At 34.3% G+C, this 18045-nt stretch overlaps 1 protein-coding gene across 1 annotated transcript; it reads right to left on the bottom strand.

The window, feature by feature from the left end:
* Positions 1-1517: 1517 nt before the first annotated feature.
* LOC122045481 (inactive leucine-rich repeat receptor-like protein kinase CORYNE) lies at positions 1518-3474 on the bottom strand. Its single transcript, XM_042605713.1, has 3 exons — positions 3319-3474; positions 2141-3022; positions 1518-2021 (listed from the first exon to the last, which is right to left on the bottom strand). Exons 2-3 carry the CDS (start codon positions 3001-3003, stop codon positions 1712-1714), a joined length of 1173 nt encoding a protein of 390 aa, XP_042461647.1. The 5' UTR covers positions 3004-3022; positions 3319-3474; the 3' UTR covers positions 1518-1711.
* Positions 3475-18045: the final 14571 nt, after the last annotated feature.

Below are 18045 nucleotides of genomic sequence, written 5' to 3'. Positions count from 1 at the left end.
TCTCTTGCTTGTGTGGATACACATAGAGGAGTATCTACTTTGATACTCTCGAGATCCGGCAAACCTTAGACGAGCGGGATTAGCGAAGGGCATCACATCAAGGGTAAAGCTCTTCTCCTTTGTAGATCTAGTTTAGATCTAGGCTATAAACTCGTACTCGAAGTTTTGCGTAAATTTTATTTCTTAGCACGGATCCGATGGCGGGGTTTCGGGGTTTCCGCAACGTAAAAAGTGGTTTTTGCGGCCCGAAAAACCCAACAAGCTGCGCCCTAGAGAGGTGAGGAACTAAGTTTGGAGATCTTGTTCAAGAGGAATGGAGAGCTAAGCCCGTATATTGAACCGGCGCTAGGGTTGACCAGGTTTATACTGAGAACCTTACATTGGAAGAGTGGGGAGCTAAGCCCCGTATGTCCGACCGGCTCTAACGCTCGACCAGCTCTATGCTAAGAGACTTGCATAGGAGAAGTGGGGAGCTAAACCCCGTATGCCCGGTCAACTCTAGGGTCTGACTGGCTGTATGCTGGGAGACTTGCACAGGAGAAGTGGGGAGCTGAACCCCTATGCCCGGCCGACTCTAGGGCCGCCCAGATTTATGCTGAGAGACTTGAACAGAAGAAGTGGGGAGTTGAGCCCTGTATGTCCGGTTGGTTCTAGAGTCCGACGTGTTGTATGCTGAGAGACTTACACAGGAGAGGTGGAGAGTTGAGCCCCATATACTCGGGCAACTCTAGGGCCGCCCAGATTTATGCTGAGAGACTTGAACAGAAGAAGTGAGGAGTTAAGTCCCATATGATCGGCCGGCTCTACGGCCCGACCGACTGTATATTGAGAGACTTGTACAAGAGAAGTGGGGAGCTAAGCCTCTTATGTCCAACTGACTCTAGGGCCATCCGGATTTATGTTGAGAGACTTGCACAAGAGAAGTGGATAGCTAAATCTCGTATGTCTGACCGTCTCTAGGACTCGACCAGCTGTGTGCTGAGAGACTTGTACAAGAGAAGTGAGAAGCTAAGCCCCGTATGTCCGACCAACTCTAGGGCCACCCGAATTTATGCAGAGAGTCTTACCCATGAATAGTGGGGAGCTGAACCCCATAAGTTCAACCTGCTCTGTAGTCGCCCGGATTTATACTGAAAGTCTTGTCCATGAGAAGAGAAGAGCTGAGTTTCATAAGTCTGATCAGCTCTGTAATTGTCCGAATTTATACTGAAAACCTTATTTCTATATCCAAACTTAACTATCATCCCACCTTACTTTTAAAAGCGCTCACATAACATCGTATCAATGAATATCAATAGTAGTTAAAACAGTTACGCAAACAACAGATTCGTTTCTATTGAATAATTGATTGGAAATTGTTGCTCAATTGAGGATCAAGCAGAAGCAAACAATACGAATCCTCTTTAATAAATAGTCGATAGGCAAATCCGTAACAATTAATTTATAATTGTATATGTTTATGTTTTTGTACATTTCTGTTTCATAATAATATGATCATTAGGCAAATATAAACGAAGTTGAGCAAAAGGCCAATCACATTAATACTCATACAAAGAGAATTCTTGCATTCTACATCCCTACCAAGGATTCAGAAGCTCTGGCTGAGGCATGGCCAACTTTCATGGATGCCAAGCACCAAGACAACAATGCAATCAGAATATATCACAAACTAAATCACCACCATCATCCATGGCTATGTAGATGGGTGGCCTCAGAAGCTATGTAGTTGAGTAAGCATTGACACCAGCTCATCGCTGGATGGCCGGTCGGCCGGCAAATCAGACATGCAGACAATAGCAATTCTGATGGCCATCAGCATCTCTTCTTCCTCAAGCTCTTCACCTAGCATAGCCACGTCCAAGGCCTGTCGCGCCTCTCCTACTTGCTGCAGATGCCTGATCCACCTTCCCAAGCTGCCTCTCCCTGTTTCTCCCGCGAAGAACGGGTGGGATGGATCTTTTCCGGTGAGAAGCACGCCCAGGATCATCCCAAAGCTATATATGTCACTCTTCTCTGTGTACCTGCGGAAGACAAGGACCAAATTTACAGATGGTATAATCGCAATTCAAGGTTTGTCAACGAGTTTCTTCAAGGAATGACTAAATCACGGACTAGAAGTTCAGATAACGATCGATCGTACCTGCAACTTTGGAAACACTCAGGGGCAGCGTAGTAAGCAGTGCTCGGTGCGTCCATGCGATAGTTTGCGAGCATTGCCAGTCCAAAGTCTGCTAGTCTTGGCTCACACCCTTCCTCAAGCATCACATTCGACGGCTTCAAGCTGTAGTGCAGAATTCTCCGGCCACACTCGAAGTGGAGGTACCTTAGGCCCTTGGCTATGCCGACGGCGATTCGATGCCTGACGTCCCAAGCGAGTTTCAGCTGATCCGCGCGCACATTTACCATTGTCTCCTCCAGGCTTCCTCCGGCGAGGTAGTCGTAGACCAGCCACACGTGCTCCTGCTCTCGGATATACGCCCTCAAGCTCATCACGTTCCGGTGCTTCACCCTCGCGAGCAGTTCGAGCTCGTGCTGCACTCTGCGCTTGTGGGAGTCGGAGTTCGCCGGTGGCCCGGCGTCGGTGGCGCCCAGCAGGAGCCTCTTGGCCGCTACGGTGAGCCCGGAGTCTTCGAGGACGACTCGGTAGTACTTCCCGTTGGGAATCGACTGGGCGTCGCCGGATAGAGCGGATTGGAGTGCTTTGGGGGAGATAGCAGGGGAGAAGACGACGGGGCCTTTGAGAATGGGAGGACGGCAGGCGCAGAGGAGGAGGAGGCGGACGGAGAGGAGGAAGAGAAGGGAGGCGACGAAGCCGGTGAGGGAGCCGAAGAGGGCACCGAGGATCATCCGGCGAAGGCGGGCATTGTGGGCGAATTTGGGGGGCGCCTTGGAAAGGGGAGAAGCCACCGGCGCCTCGGAGTGCGGAACTTGCGCGCAGGCTTCGATGGCGAACAACGTGAGGAAGACGAGGGAGAGGGTTTTGCTAGGGTTCTTGCCGCCCATAGGGAAACCGCCAAAAGACCTGCAAGGAGAAAGAGCTCCAAACAACAAGCTTCCCCAAGATCGAATTTTTACCACTGATTCGGAAGTAGAGGGAAGTTACAGAAGAAGAAGAACAAGAGATCACACACAAAAATCCAAGAAACGAGAATCCAAGCAATAAACTCGGACTAAGAGGCGACAAGCTTTGTCGTCGTTGGCAGCTTCCTTTGACTCGCCAGAGATCATAATGAAGGAGGCGAGCAGAGAAGCAACGACAAAGGAAGACGATGACTAGCAGAGAGACTGAGAGCGCTCCCCAACTGATAAAAATCTCACCTTTTCTTTACTCTTTCTCTTCAACATTCTCCACGAGCTCCAACATTTCTCTCCCTCGGGGGAACACAAATAAAAGCGTTCATCGCTGAAAGCAGATGAAAAAGCACTGTGGGAGAGAGAGAGGGGCGGTAAAGAGAAAGCGTATAGGTTTGCGTGTTATATGTCTGTGTTTTTTTTATCTCGTGAGCCATGGCAGATTCTGCTGCCTTTTTCTTTGTTTTATTTCTGAATCAATTAAATTCTTCAATTTCTAAACTCTGATTGGTGTGGGCAATACAACGAGTGAAGAGGGGAGAAAAGTGACATATACTTTTAAGAAAATAAAAAATAATTTTTAAATATTTCTTCTTTTATTAGAAAATACTATCTATTTTTACCTTCTTTTCTATATTGTTGATTGGTGGCCAATACAACGAGTGAAGAAAGGAGAAAAGTGAGATACAAGAAGGCGCTCAAGTCTCCACGGCATCATCGAGTAGTTATTCGAATGACAAATTATTATAAGGTTAAAATACCTTTACTCCAAATTCCTTAGGTGCTTTTAGTTTGCATATTTTTTTTATTTTTATTTTTATTTTTTAAAAAAATATGTGTTTTTAAGAAAATAAAAAAATATATATATTTTTTATTTTATTAGAAAATACTATCTATTTTTTTAGAAAATAGACATAAAAAATATAAACCAAATATCATTTTTTCATAAACAAATGTGTTTTCTAGAAAATATACAAACTAAATATATCCTTATATTTTCTATCCAATCGTATTTTATCCTCCTATATTTAAAAAATAACAATTTATTTTTTTAACCAAAAGTTAAATGTAAAAAATCTTATAAAGATAATTTTATCTTTATCTTTTTTTTTCTTATCATTTTTCAATAATAACCTTAGGAAGAAAAAAATAATCCCCAGGGCGTAACGCAGACGGTGGGCGCATGGTATCTCTAGCGTAATGGCCAGGGGTCGATTCTCAGGAACTGACGGCCTGGTATTTACCCCACCATGCGCCTATGGTCTGTGTACCTGCATGAACCTCCCTCCATATCCGTGGGGCCGACACTAGGGGGACCGCTAAGGTAACGGATCTACCTTTTTTTCTTAGGAAGAAAAAATATATTAAATTAACTATTATATTCTTCTATAAAAATCCTACTCATACATAAACTGCATAACAGAAAATAATAACTCTTCCAAAAATTTATTCTACCACCCTCACTAAATGAAAAAAAAAATCAAAATTTTAAATTGATGAACCAAATCAAATAGAGATTGAACAAAGTTAATTATTAAAAATCTCTTCATCATTAAATGTGGTATACAATGAATAAAAGATAATTGTGTCATTATTTTTTTATTATTTTTGATAATAACCCCAAGAGGAAAAAATTATATTGAATTGACCATTATATCATTCAATAAAAACTCTCATAAAATTCATACGTGTATCTGCATAAACAATAGAAAATCATCAACCTTGAAAAAGATAACTAGCTAAAAACTCATTCCACCACTCCTACTAAACCAAAAAAGAGTTAAAATTCTAAATTGATGAACCAAAATCACTCTCACTTCTTTGTACATCACATTTGAAGAAGATTTTTAATGATAAATTTTGTTTCTTCTTCATTTAATTTTGATTTATCAATTTCGAATTCTAGCTTTTTTTTTTTTTTTGGTTTGGTGAGGTGAAGGGATGAGTTTTTGGCTGGTTATCCCTTTCATTGCTTTTCTGTTATTTATATTGGTGTATATATGAATTTTGTGAGAATTTATACTGAAGGATATAATAGTCAATTCAAAATATTTTTCTCCTCTTGGGTTTATTATTGAAAATTAATTTTTTTAAACAAAAAGACAAGGGCATAATTATCTTTTAAAAGATTTCTCACATTTAATTTTATGTTAAAGGGATTAAATATTATTTTTTAAACATAGGAGGTAAAATGCTATTAGATATAAAATACAAGAGGTTAAAAGTATTTTAACCTTATTATAATAATAAAATGCTCAAGGCCCAGCTAGGATACACGCACTATATAATTTGGAATAAAAGTACCTTTAATCCTCGTTATTTTCTATCAAGTATTTCTTTTATATTTAAAAAATAATATTTAACCATCTTTAATTAAAGTTAAATTTGAAAAAAATTAAAAGACAATTATATCCTTATCTTTTTGACCTTTTTTTTAATGATTGTAAGAGGAAAAAAATATATTGAATTTATTGCTAATTTAAGTCTACTTTTATTTTCTTTGTTGATATTGAGTTAATTCTAGATAATTTAAGACCCTAATTAATATTTTCAATATGTGCATGACTATTGATTTACTAATTAAAATTAATATATTTTATATAACCTCCAACAATATATAAAAATTAATACTTAATTATATAAATAAAATTAAATTAAATAGTTTAAAATGTATATTTTTGTCACCTTAATTGCGCAGCCTTCGAAAATAATGTATAATAATTTTTTTCTTTACTTCCCCTAAATTTAAAAGTTTAGATCCGACCCTATCCATGATTATATAAGTTTCTATGAAAATAGGTGAAAGTTTAACTTTATTTTCTTATGCAAATGTAAATTTTCGTCGTTTTCTTCGAGCTCTTTTGTTTTCTCATGCATGCACGCAAGGCTCACATCTGAGTTAATCACTGACTTGATCGTTAAAGATGATAACATCGACAACGTTATCCTTGGCTGACAAGTTTTACTTTGTAGGACACCGAGAGCGGACACACCGACATCAACCACAGATTCGAGAAAAATACTATTTGATAGAAAATACAAGAGGTTAAAGATATTTTTTCTCATATAATTTCTCAAATTTTACTATTTAATTCTGAGTTACAATATATTAGTCGACATTTTTCTATTAGAATGATAAATTTGGAATATTTGGTTGATGGATCATCCATCGTGAATAATTTCAAATTTATCTTGATATCTAGTAAGAAACTTTCATATGATCGGATCGATCATCCTAAAATTAATTAGTTCGAAGGGTTTGATACCTAATACTAACTAAAAAAAATAACAAGCACTTAATACCCAGGCTATGATATAACAGTAGAACGTTTATATAATCTTCTAAGCATTTACGGTTCGATATTTTACGACATAATGCAAGATATTTTCCTCTGCCTAAGTAATTTCACAAAAATTTATCATTCGATTACTACATGATATTTTTTTCTAGTGACAAACAATTTAGCAAGTTAAATTGCTAGGTGAGGAATTATTGATGCATTCGAATTTAATCCGGTGGTGAAAAATTTACATGAGGTGGATCACATCTAAGGACGAGAGTAGATAGTGCTCCGGGGATAGTTAAGTTCGAATTTAATCCGTTGGTGAAAAATTTACATGGGGTGGATCACATCCAAGGAGAGTAGATAGTGCTCCGGGTATAGTTAAGTTGGCTACTATAGAGCAGATATTGCGAGCTCAAATTTTAAAAAAGCTGAAAAAATTGTTCACATCCCCAATTTATATTCTCACAAATTGATTATGAAGCTAACCATGTTGCAGTTCAGATCATTTGGGTGGCGTTTAGTAGGGTATAATGTGTCTTATAATATAATTAGAATTGTATTATAAGATTTATTATTTTGTTTGATTTACTTTTAAACTTGTAATGTTACAAAAGATAGTAAAATTTTGTAATCTAGATTACAAAGTAAATATTATGTAATACGATTACATTACGAGCTAGGCCATTGTTTAACTAAAATTTAAACGTCTGCCGCCGCCTACCCCGACCGTTGCCGCCGCCGCCGCCTGTCCCCTGCCCCGGCCGCCGCCGCTTGCCGCCACCACCGCCCGTTGATCGTCAACACCCTTGTAGCCGCCCCAGCTGCCATCGTCACCCGCTAGCGACAGTCGGCCGTTGGTTGCCGGTGGCTATCGCAAGCTCCGACATAGGTGCAACAACAGCCAATAGAAATCGTAAGATATTTTTGTCATTTTATAATAATACGAATTATATTACTTATAAAAAATAATGAACATCAAATAAAAGAATGTAATATCTTTGTAATCAAATATTACATACATTATATTACCAAACGTAGTAATATAATCAAGATTACATTACATTATATTATAAATTTAATTATATTAAGAACTCGATTACATTACACCGAACCAAACATAGTCTTGCTGTATAATTCTTGATCTCTTCTTTATCCCTACACATTTCGGATGTTTTTTTTGAATTTATTAAAAAAAATAAAAATCTGAAATACCTCAATTCTATGTATAAATTATAATTTTTTTTAGTATTTTTTTATCTTATAAATATATTTAATGAGTTTTTTTTCTTTTTCAAGGATCAAAACTGGGAAAAAAATCTCATTAAATATATTTATAAAGTTAAAAAAAATACTAAAAATCATAATTTATGTAGAAAAATATTTTAGATTTATACTTTTTAAAATAAATTCAATAAAAAAAGAAATCCGAAGGCTATAAAAACCAAAAGGGAACTACAAATTTTGGATAAAAAAATCCGAACTCATCATGTGAAACGTGGAATGGCGAATTCCACATGTTATTACACATACGGAGAGTAGCTAGCTGGATTATAAAAAAGGCGAGAATGCATGCATTTAACTTCATTTCTGTGTAATAAAGATGAGTAGATAGCTGGATTATAAAAAAAGGGATAATGCATGCAATTAACTTAATTTCTGTGTAATAAAGATTGGATTTACTTTGTTTTAGGCTGATGCTCTGCTTTGGAATTGGGGAGTTGCATTGGGCCACAGACTGGCATCTCCGCCAGATGCCCAGACTGACAGCGACCGAACGTATTCCTTCTCACTGATACATAATTTCTTCAAATTATTCAAATTGGGGAACACTGCAAAGGCGCGGCGTTCAAAATATGTAGGACAAAAATCGAAAAAGTGTCTCAAATATTTAAAAGTTTTTTTTTATTATGAGGAAAAATTATCTTAAAATTGTTAATCATAATTTAAATTTTATATCCACGCTTTATGTAAAAAAAATTATTTCTATTTCCCAATAAATATAATAGATACTAATTTATTTAACCATCGCTCAAATAAAAAAAAAATCTAAAATTAAATATAATTTATTAACTATATTAAAAAAATTGAATCTAATATATTATTAATACTATATTCTCTTTAAATAATACTTAATTGGATGAAAAATATATTAAATTTTTTTAAATCGTGTTAAATTTAGGATGAATTATATTAAGCAGAAAAAAAGTCATACTAATAAAAAAATATACTCGATCTAAATTTAAATGTGCTAAATTTATAAGTAATTATATCTCATTTGAGATTTTTTTTATCTAAAAAAATGAGTAAAAATTAGGTAATCAATAATCATATTTACCTGTAGGGAGTTAAAGTAAATAAAATTTTACATATAGGGAGAGGTGTTGGGCGACTAAATTACCCTTTTTCCACCTATAATAATAATAAAATAAAAAATATTATGGAGACCAAACATCTAATATTTATTTTTTAAAATTCTTTTTATCATTTATAGAATTTAGGATTTTTGATTTATATATAGGCGATCATGGGTGATAGAAGATGTGACGAGTTGACGCATCCCTTTCTTTTCTGTAATTCTGCATGTAATCTCTCTCTTACAACTTTGCCTGTACGGCGTGGTGCTTTTTTTAAAAAAAAAACAATAATACATGGTGTTGTTTTAAAAAATATATCACTATGTTGAAAAAAAATAACACCAACATAAAAACAACGACACATTGAAAAAAAAGCACCAAGCACGTCTTGATTTTTTTTCAACATGATATTATTTAATGAAAACAGCACCGCATAATGTTGTTTTAAAAAAACAACACCGCGTGGTGCTGTTTTAAAATAACAACACTGCATTGTACTATTTTAAAAAAATAGCGCTACGTTTATATTTTTTTTCAACATAGCACTGTTTTTATGAAAACAATGTCACATAGTGTTTTTTTTTTTTAAAAAAAATAGCACTATATAACGTTGTTTTTATAAGAACAGCACTATATGACATTATTTTTTGAAAACGTCACATTGAAAAAAATAGCACCTTGCACATATTGTTGTTTTGAAACATGGTGCTATTTTTTAACAGCACCATGTAGTGTTGTTAAAAAAAAAAAGTGTGATGCTGTTTTTTTAAAACAACATTATGTGATGTTATTTTCATAAAAACAACGTCACATTGAAAAAAACAGCATCATGCATATAGTGATGTTTTTTTTTTCAAAACAACATGACATTGTTTTATTTAAACAGCGTCACATGGTGCTATTTTGAAAAAAACAACATTACGTGTGGTGTTATTTTTTTCCAATTTGACGTCGTTTTTATAAAAACAATGTCACATAGTGTTATTATTATTATTATTATTATTATTATATATATATATATATATATAAATTTTAAACACTATAACCCAAAAAGGAAATTTTAATCCTAAAAAAAAAATCTTATTAGCTCAAATTTATTATAACCCAACTCCTAAATCTTAAAATCTTAAACTTTAAATATATATAATATACCTTAAAATTAAAAAAATTACTGGATAATTCCAAGCATCTGGATTCATTTTATATATATATAAAACAAAAGGCAGTTTTTTTAATATTTTATTATTATTAAAAAATATTTTCTCATTAACAAAGTACTGTTGAAAATATTTGATTCTTATTATTTTAATGAAATATATATATTTTTTAATGAGACTAATTCAATATTGTTTTAGTATTTCAATATCAATTAAAATTACTCCAAACCATGGTCTATATCATGTGATTAGGTTAATCTCAGGTGTCTTTCCTAATTTTTTTAGGTTATATAAAGAGAAATAAATTATAGAGTCAGTTTATAGCCAGTTGCTAAATTGTTAGAGGGTGAAAGAGTTTTTTTCCGAGGGCATGCCCAGTGGAAATTAACTTCTTATCTCATTATAGTAAAATTGTCACCCTCTAGTCAACTGAGCACCCCATGGAAATAAAAGATTGTCTACCTTAAAAAAAATAATTAATCAGGTCAGGTAACATTGAACCTGGATAACCGATCTAGTTCCACGGAAGTTTTCTACCGGCCGTCAGGGTAGTACACATGAAGGCTCATCCTAACCACCAACATTTTTAGGTCCGCTACCTATTAAGGAAAAAATTGTCAAACCGAACCAAATTAATCGAACCGAACTAATTTTTTTAATTAATCGAACCGACCGAATTTTTAAAAATAATTGAACAAATTGAATTGATAAAATATCGGTTAATTTTGTCAAAAACTAAAGTAACCAAAACTTTTAATTAGGGCCTAAAATTTCGGTTCCATTCTTAAAAAATAGGATCTAAAAATTTAGTTTGGTCCAAAAATTTAATTAATTCGATATATTCAGTTTAACTGAATAAGAAAATTTAAAATTGAGTCCGAACCGAATTAACCAAATTTTTTTAGGAAAAAACTTAAAATTTTGAATAAACCAAACTAAATTTTAAAATTCGGTCGGTTCGATCGGTTTCTTTGGTTTAATTAAATTTTTACTCAACCCCACGAAGCTAAAATATTAATTTAAATTAATTCATTTCATTAAAATTATTTTAATATTATTAAAATTATTTTAATATTATTAAAATTACTTTAATAGTAATTAAAATGGATCAAACTCCTTAAGTACTAAATAAAATTGCTTAAACGTTGATTAATTACTTTAATGTTGTTAAAATTATGTTAACATTAGTTAAAATTACTTCAATATTAATAAAAATGATTCTTACTTTAAAAAAATATTCAATTTAAATTGTTTAAATATTAACTAAAATGCACTCCCCTTTTAGTGAAGGGAAGATACAAAGTGAAAAAGACTCTTGAGACCTAACTTGACTTAGGGCATTTCCTCAAAAGTGTGGTTTTTTTTTCTCATTTTTTTATGTGTTACATCATTATCATATCAAAAATAAAAAATCTTACTCTTCTCTCCACTATAAAATTCTTTCTATAATTTTTTTATGGCCCCACATTCAACAATTCACATATCTTTTTAAAAACTTAATTATTTATTAATGAGTCACCTTATATCATAAAATTTGTTAAAAAATATTATTAAAAAATATAAATTTAAAAATAAGAAATATAATATTAAATAATAAATTATTATAAATAATTTATAAAAAGAATCTTTTACTAATCACAATCGTAGCGTGTCTAAATATGCTCAACCATGTCGGCTCGAAGCAGATGATGTACTTGATTATCACATAGCTCGCAATTTCTTCAAAGATATTCTTCAAACTCTTGGGTAGAGCGCTAAAGTATTTGTGCCAGAGGTTCTTCTTCATCATTCAACCAATTGCTTACTACATCCCTCTCATCCTCAATAATCATGTTGTGTAAAATAATACACATATATATGATATGCTTTAAGTTATTCTTATACCAAAATCGTCCTGGACCTTTGATCATTACCTAACGAGATTGGAGCACTCCAAATGCTTGTTCGACATCCTTTATTACAACTTCTTATCTTTATTTGAACATTTTTCTCTTGGAATCTTGGGGCATGGAAATCTCTTAATGAAAGTAGCCCATTCTAGGTAAATCTTATCAGTTAAATAATACCTTTTTGTATATTGTGTATCATTTATTGTAAAATTAATCTTCAGTGCATTTCCTTGTAAAACTTCATTAAATAAAGGTGATTTGTTAAGCATATTGATATCATCAAGTAACCCTGCGATTCAAAAAAAAACATGTCACATCCACAAGTTTACAGATGTAATCGCTTCAAGCATAATTGTTCAGACCCCATGATCGCCTCGAGTAAACTGACCTTTTCCAACAACGAGGCAATTTCTCCATTTCCAATGCATACAATCAAGACTATCCAACATGTTAAGGAAGTCGTGTTTCTGTTCATGCATTTCAAGCAAACGTTGGATATCAGAAACATTAGGCCTTCTTAAGTATTGTGGCTCAAATACTTCAATCACACATTGACAGAAGTTGACTAAGCAATTGTTTCACCCATTTGTAGGTATTCATCACAAATGTCAGCAAAGAATTTATACGTCAATTGACGGATAACCGCCGTGTATTTTTAAAGGGGTGACAAACCATGTCTTCCCGCTGCATCAATCCTCTATTTAAAATATTTTGAATGATGTAGTAAGGTATTGACTATGCTAAGGAATAACTCTCTTCTCATTCGAAATCACCGTCGGAATGCTTCATCAGGATATACTAGCTAATCAAAGAAGTAATCATTCAAGAGGCGATCATGTCTGGCTTCACGATCTCGATTTAAATACCTTCTATAAGTTCTGCCGGAAGAACCTTGAGCTGCTAGAACTTTCATGTCTTCATGCTTTAGTAGATCCAAGTCATCATCTGAATCCGTCAAAAAATTTCCCTACTACATGAATAAATAGAAGCATTTGTAATGATTAGTTTTATAACAGCTAGTTTATAAGGTTTATTTTTATAATGACTAGTTTGTATGGGTTATTTGTAATAACTATTTTTAAACTTGCTAGTTTTATAATAATTATTTTTATAATGATCAATTTTATCCACCTCTACTTTTATAATAATGACTAGTTTTGAGAACTTTGAAAATTTAGAGGAAATTATGAAATGTATGAAATATTTGAAAATTTTTGAAGATAATGGGTAGAAGTAGAAAATTGAGAATATTAAACATCATGTGTAGAAGTAGAAAATTGAGAATATTAAACATCAGGACCATTGCGTGAACTTTGCTAAGTTGCATTTTTAGAACTAAAAAAATTTCTAAAACCTCCATTATAATTTGGATTCATTTCGAAAGAATAAAGGATGAAATGAATTATAAAAAATAAGAATGGAATGACTTTTGGGTGTAGGATAAATGAGAAAAAAATTAAAAGAGATGATTGATATATATAATCCAAAATCAACCCAACCGTTGGGAAAAAAAAGATTAGAAAAACTTATAGAAAAAACAACGTTCGAAAAAATGGTTTGAAAAATAATGGCAGAAACAATGGCTAGAAAAAAGGGTAAAAAAAAACGTTTGAAAAAAAATAATAGAAAAGACTCTGACAAAAATTGATAAAAAAATAATTAATTTTTTAAAAAGTTTTTTACTATGGCCCACTAACACTTAAAAACTTGGGTTTGATAAACAGACCCCAGAAGTTTTCAAAACAATGATGGCCAAGTTTTTGACATGGATTTGAAAAAGAAAAAACCCTAAAAAAACATCCGTTGAAGATGTCCTTATCAAATCAGTACTAAACTTCAGGTAGAACCAGTGGCGGAGCCAGCCTTGATGATTTACCTGGGCTGATCGTGGGAGGTGGGCTACAAGCGTCAACGACAACACCATCATCTGGGCTATTTCTCGTTTCTCTCCCATTATTTTTGCTTCTCCCATAGTAAATCTATGGCAAATCCCTTTGTCAAGGTTGAAGGCTACCCGGGCTACAGCCCGGGTAGCCTTCAACCTGGCTCCGCCCTTGGGTAGAACTCAAGCGTCGAATACTTGCTCGAGTTTATCTAAGATACTCTTTAGTTAATATTATTAGGATTCAATTAAAATTTCAAGTTAACTTTTTAACGGAGATCGTAAGGTTAAAAGGATATAGGATATTTTTATTGATATAAGATCTTTTAAGAAGAGCCCAAGAATAAATCATGAGGACCTAGCTAGGCCCAAAATAGATAATATCATATTATTATGGAAATATGCAAACATCCTTTGGGCACAACAAATAGTATCAGAGTCATGATCTAAACCAGATACAATGTGGGGTGGCCTTGAACGAAGTTGAGGATATGCCTGGAGCTGGTCATGAGTGACCGGATGCTCATGGGGACACTCGGAACAGGTCAAGGTGACCAGAAGCGGATGCTTGCGGGGATACCCGATGCATGTTAACGTGACCAGATGCTTGCGGGAAGGCTTGGAGCAGGTCAAGGTGATCGGATGCTCGCAGGGAGACCCGAAGCGAGTTAAGGTGACAGAATGCTCGCGGGGATGACCCAGAGTGAGTCAGGGTGATCGGATGCTCGCGGGGAGGGTCCAGAGCATGTCAGGGTGACCAGATGCTCGTGAGGAGGCCCAGAACGGGTCAGGGTAACCGGATGCTCGCTGGGAGACCCGAAGTAGGTTAGGGTAACCAGATGCTCGTGGGGAGGCCTAAAGCAGGTCAAGAGTGTCTGGATGCTCACGGGGAGGTCTAGACCATGAGAGTAATGGTGGTCCTTCGTTTGAGGGAATCATTGTTGAGATTCAATCAAAGTACCACTAGAAATATTTGGAAAAGATCATGAGGTTAAAAGGATGTAGGATATTTCCATTGGCATGAAGTCTTTTGGGGAGAATCTAAAAGCAAATCCATGAGGACCTAGACCTAAAGTGGATAATATCATATCATTGTAGAAATATATGAACATTCTTTGGACACAACAAATATCTTTAAGGAAAACTTTAAGTGCTCACTAGGATTTTAAAAAGCTTGCTGGCATATACCCCCACTCCAAGCTACTCGATGTCACCAAACTCAAACCAACAAAAGAACCCCAACTCGCGTGAGGGCTCACATAGAACCCAAGGAGACCTCTTCATCTCCCCTCCTTATTATGGTAAGCTTACAATTTGATTAACATTGCTACAAGGTTAGTTGAAACTACTTCAATTCTCACTATTACATCAATTTTGATCAAAATTATTATAATGTTGTAGTAAAAATAGAACCCGTCATCCAATAGTCCCACACGATAACTTATGAGGAGGTAAATCATATATTTTTATCGACTTTACCAAGATTTAATCCTTTGATCATTATAACAATCTCTATCCCATCATAACCAACTCAATCATGTCCTAGGGCAAAATTACTATAATGTTGATACATTTTAGAATAGTTTTGATTAAAATTTCTTCCATATTATCAAAATTAAAAACAAAAATTGTTCTATCCAGATAATGAATAAGTTATTAAATAGTTTTATAAAATAAACTATTAAAATAATTCTATAGTTATCATATTATATTTTCATAAATAATTTTTAAATACTAAAAAAAATCATCTGAGCTCAATAAAGAATTCAAGTGTTGGTTGATATCAAAAGGGAATATATATAGCATTCAACTCAATTATCTAAAAGTTTCATATTTTCTACGAAAGGAATCGTCCTCTTAATCTCTTCTCTAGCCCCCTTAAAATTTACATTTTTATAGCCTTTTAACCTAAAAAGATATGATTAAGTTAGAAACAAAGCATTTATGCAATACAAAAGAGAGTGAAACAAAGACTAACTAGACTAATAAAGGAGATGCCAAGAAGATATGTTTGAAAGCCAAAAAAAAAAATTCCACTTTTTTTTATATTTAATATTTTTTCTTAAGTCTAGTTTTGAAGTGATGTATAAGTTATTGGAGTGAGAAGAAGAGATAAGAATAGATGTAGATGAATCAATGCAAAGTCGTTCATGTTGGAAAAAAAAAGAGGAAAAGAATCCACTCAAATGCTTTATTTTGGGCAGAAAGTGCATATTCTCTTTAAAAATGATTCTTCGCTTGTGGCACAAATGTATTGGAATAAAATTGCCAAATAATACAGTAAGTTTATTATTATTATTATTGTTGTTTTTTTTAAATCTCATTTGAAGGCAAATAATAATAATAATGTGACTCTCGGAGTAAAATGGGCATGAGTTTTAGTTGCATCAAGTTCTTTCAGATGAGCTAAGAAGAAAGTTGTCATTTTTTTCCTTTTTTGCCTTATCCCAATTCCTATGCCTTTTTGATTTGATCTAGCCTGACTCAATATTTAAAAGAGGTTTGCGTTTCCTCCTCTGTTTGAAATGGCATTGAGAAGTGGTTTGTTGAGTTCGAGCACTTCATTAATTACTAGCCAACTCTATATAGTTTAGGCTCTGTTAAGATTTATTATGTTGTGCCAAACTCCTTCAATAATTCTTATGCTCAATTACTTGTTGCATATTTTCCTTTCTAGCAAGGGCATTCACAAGCATGATTAATTCCAGAAAGTCTCACCATGATTGTCGGGCCACTTGACGTTTTCCGAATTTACCCTCATAGCTTATGAGAAACTTTCATAGATCAGATCAAATAACTGAATACTTGAATTATATAAAAAAAGAATAGCCATGTTATAGCCCCCGAAGCTATGGTGCGATGGTAAAAAATGAGATGAGTTTCTTAGGCAACAAGAGTTTAAATCTTACTCAGGATACATTATACTTGGGAAGTTTAAAAAACTTATGACGTGGGCCATCCGCCAAGATCTATCTGCGCTTTCTGAATTACTTTGGTAGTCGGTGAGAAACTTTTATAGAGTCGAGTCAGTCACCTCCAAAATTAGTGGGAGCACGAGAGTTGGATACTTGAATTATATATATATATATAATCCATATTATAATTTTATTTTCATTTTATGGAGAGTATTTCGATTTTGATTCTCAAGTTGAATATACCCTATGAACCATGTACCACCTTTGTTAGGACATTTTGGGAGATAGAGGGGGGGTGATTAGCTCCAATCACTTTATTGATGATTTATAACAGAAAACTTGAAGCAATATCTAATACTAGGATTTACTTGGTATTCACCTCTTGAGGTGACTAATTCAAAGATCCACACAGTATATACACTTCATTATGAAAAACACCCCTTCTCGGAGATAATCCTGAGGTAGAGAAACTTTGTACAAGTTCACATACAAGAATACAATGAAAAAAGATGTAAATACACAATACATATGAGAACCTTGCTTTCTTGATCTCCTGTTGCTTGAAATGCCTCTTGTAGACTCAAAAATGCAACAACACTTCTATTGGAATCTTCCAAAAACTGGTGGTGAAGAGTGGAGAAGAAAAAGTTTGAATCCTTCGAAGAAATGCCTTTTATCTCGTAGATCTGGACTTCTAATTGATTGGCCTTACTCCAAATCGATTACCATGTCATATTTGAACAAATCTAGCCGTTCAAATCTTACAACGACTCTTTTCTGATTCTTCTAATCGATTACCTAATCAATTATCTGACTTCAATCAATCACCTGATCAATTACGAAACCCACTATGCATTTGTGAACTCCTACTAGTCAATTATCTAATTGATTAAACTCCTCGTGAGGAAGCTACTGTGCTTTGTGAAAAAATTCTTCTTGATCGATCAGTTGATCGATCAAGCGTGCTCCTAATCGATTACCTAATCGATTAAGACACTTACTATTTCACAAAGAAAAGCTCCCAATTGATCACCTGATCAATTGCCCAATCGATCTAGAACCTTTCTATTTCATGAAGAAAGGTTTCCAATCGATCATTTGAGTGATTGTCTTTGGCCCAATCGATTGCTCAATCCTAACATGCTTAACCCAAGTCTAGGGTTTTCTTGCCCAACTTTTGGTCAACCGTGACTTATTGAGACTTCCCCACCGAGTGTCCGGTCAACCTTTGACCCACTTGGATTTGTCAACTTCTTGTTGGACTTCCAATCACCAAGTGTATTCCTCCTTGGTCCACTTGAATATTCCTCTTGCCTAATTGCAGTAAAGACTTTCCTCTTGCCAATGTGCAGTCTCCTTGACCCACTAGAACTTTCTTCGCCTAACCGTAGTTAGGACTTTCCTTTGCCCACATGTGGTCTTCCTTGATGCACTTGGACTTTTCTTTGCTTAACCCTCATGTTAGGACTTGCCTTGCCAACGTGCAATC

Source organism: Zingiber officinale, chromosome 2B (genome assembly GCF_018446385.1).
Source record: "Zingiber officinale cultivar Zhangliang chromosome 2B, Zo_v1.1, whole genome shotgun sequence".
Taxonomy (NCBI): Eukaryota; Viridiplantae; Streptophyta; class Magnoliopsida; order Zingiberales; family Zingiberaceae; genus Zingiber; species Zingiber officinale.
This window is presented reverse-complemented; position numbering and strand designations above follow the sequence as displayed.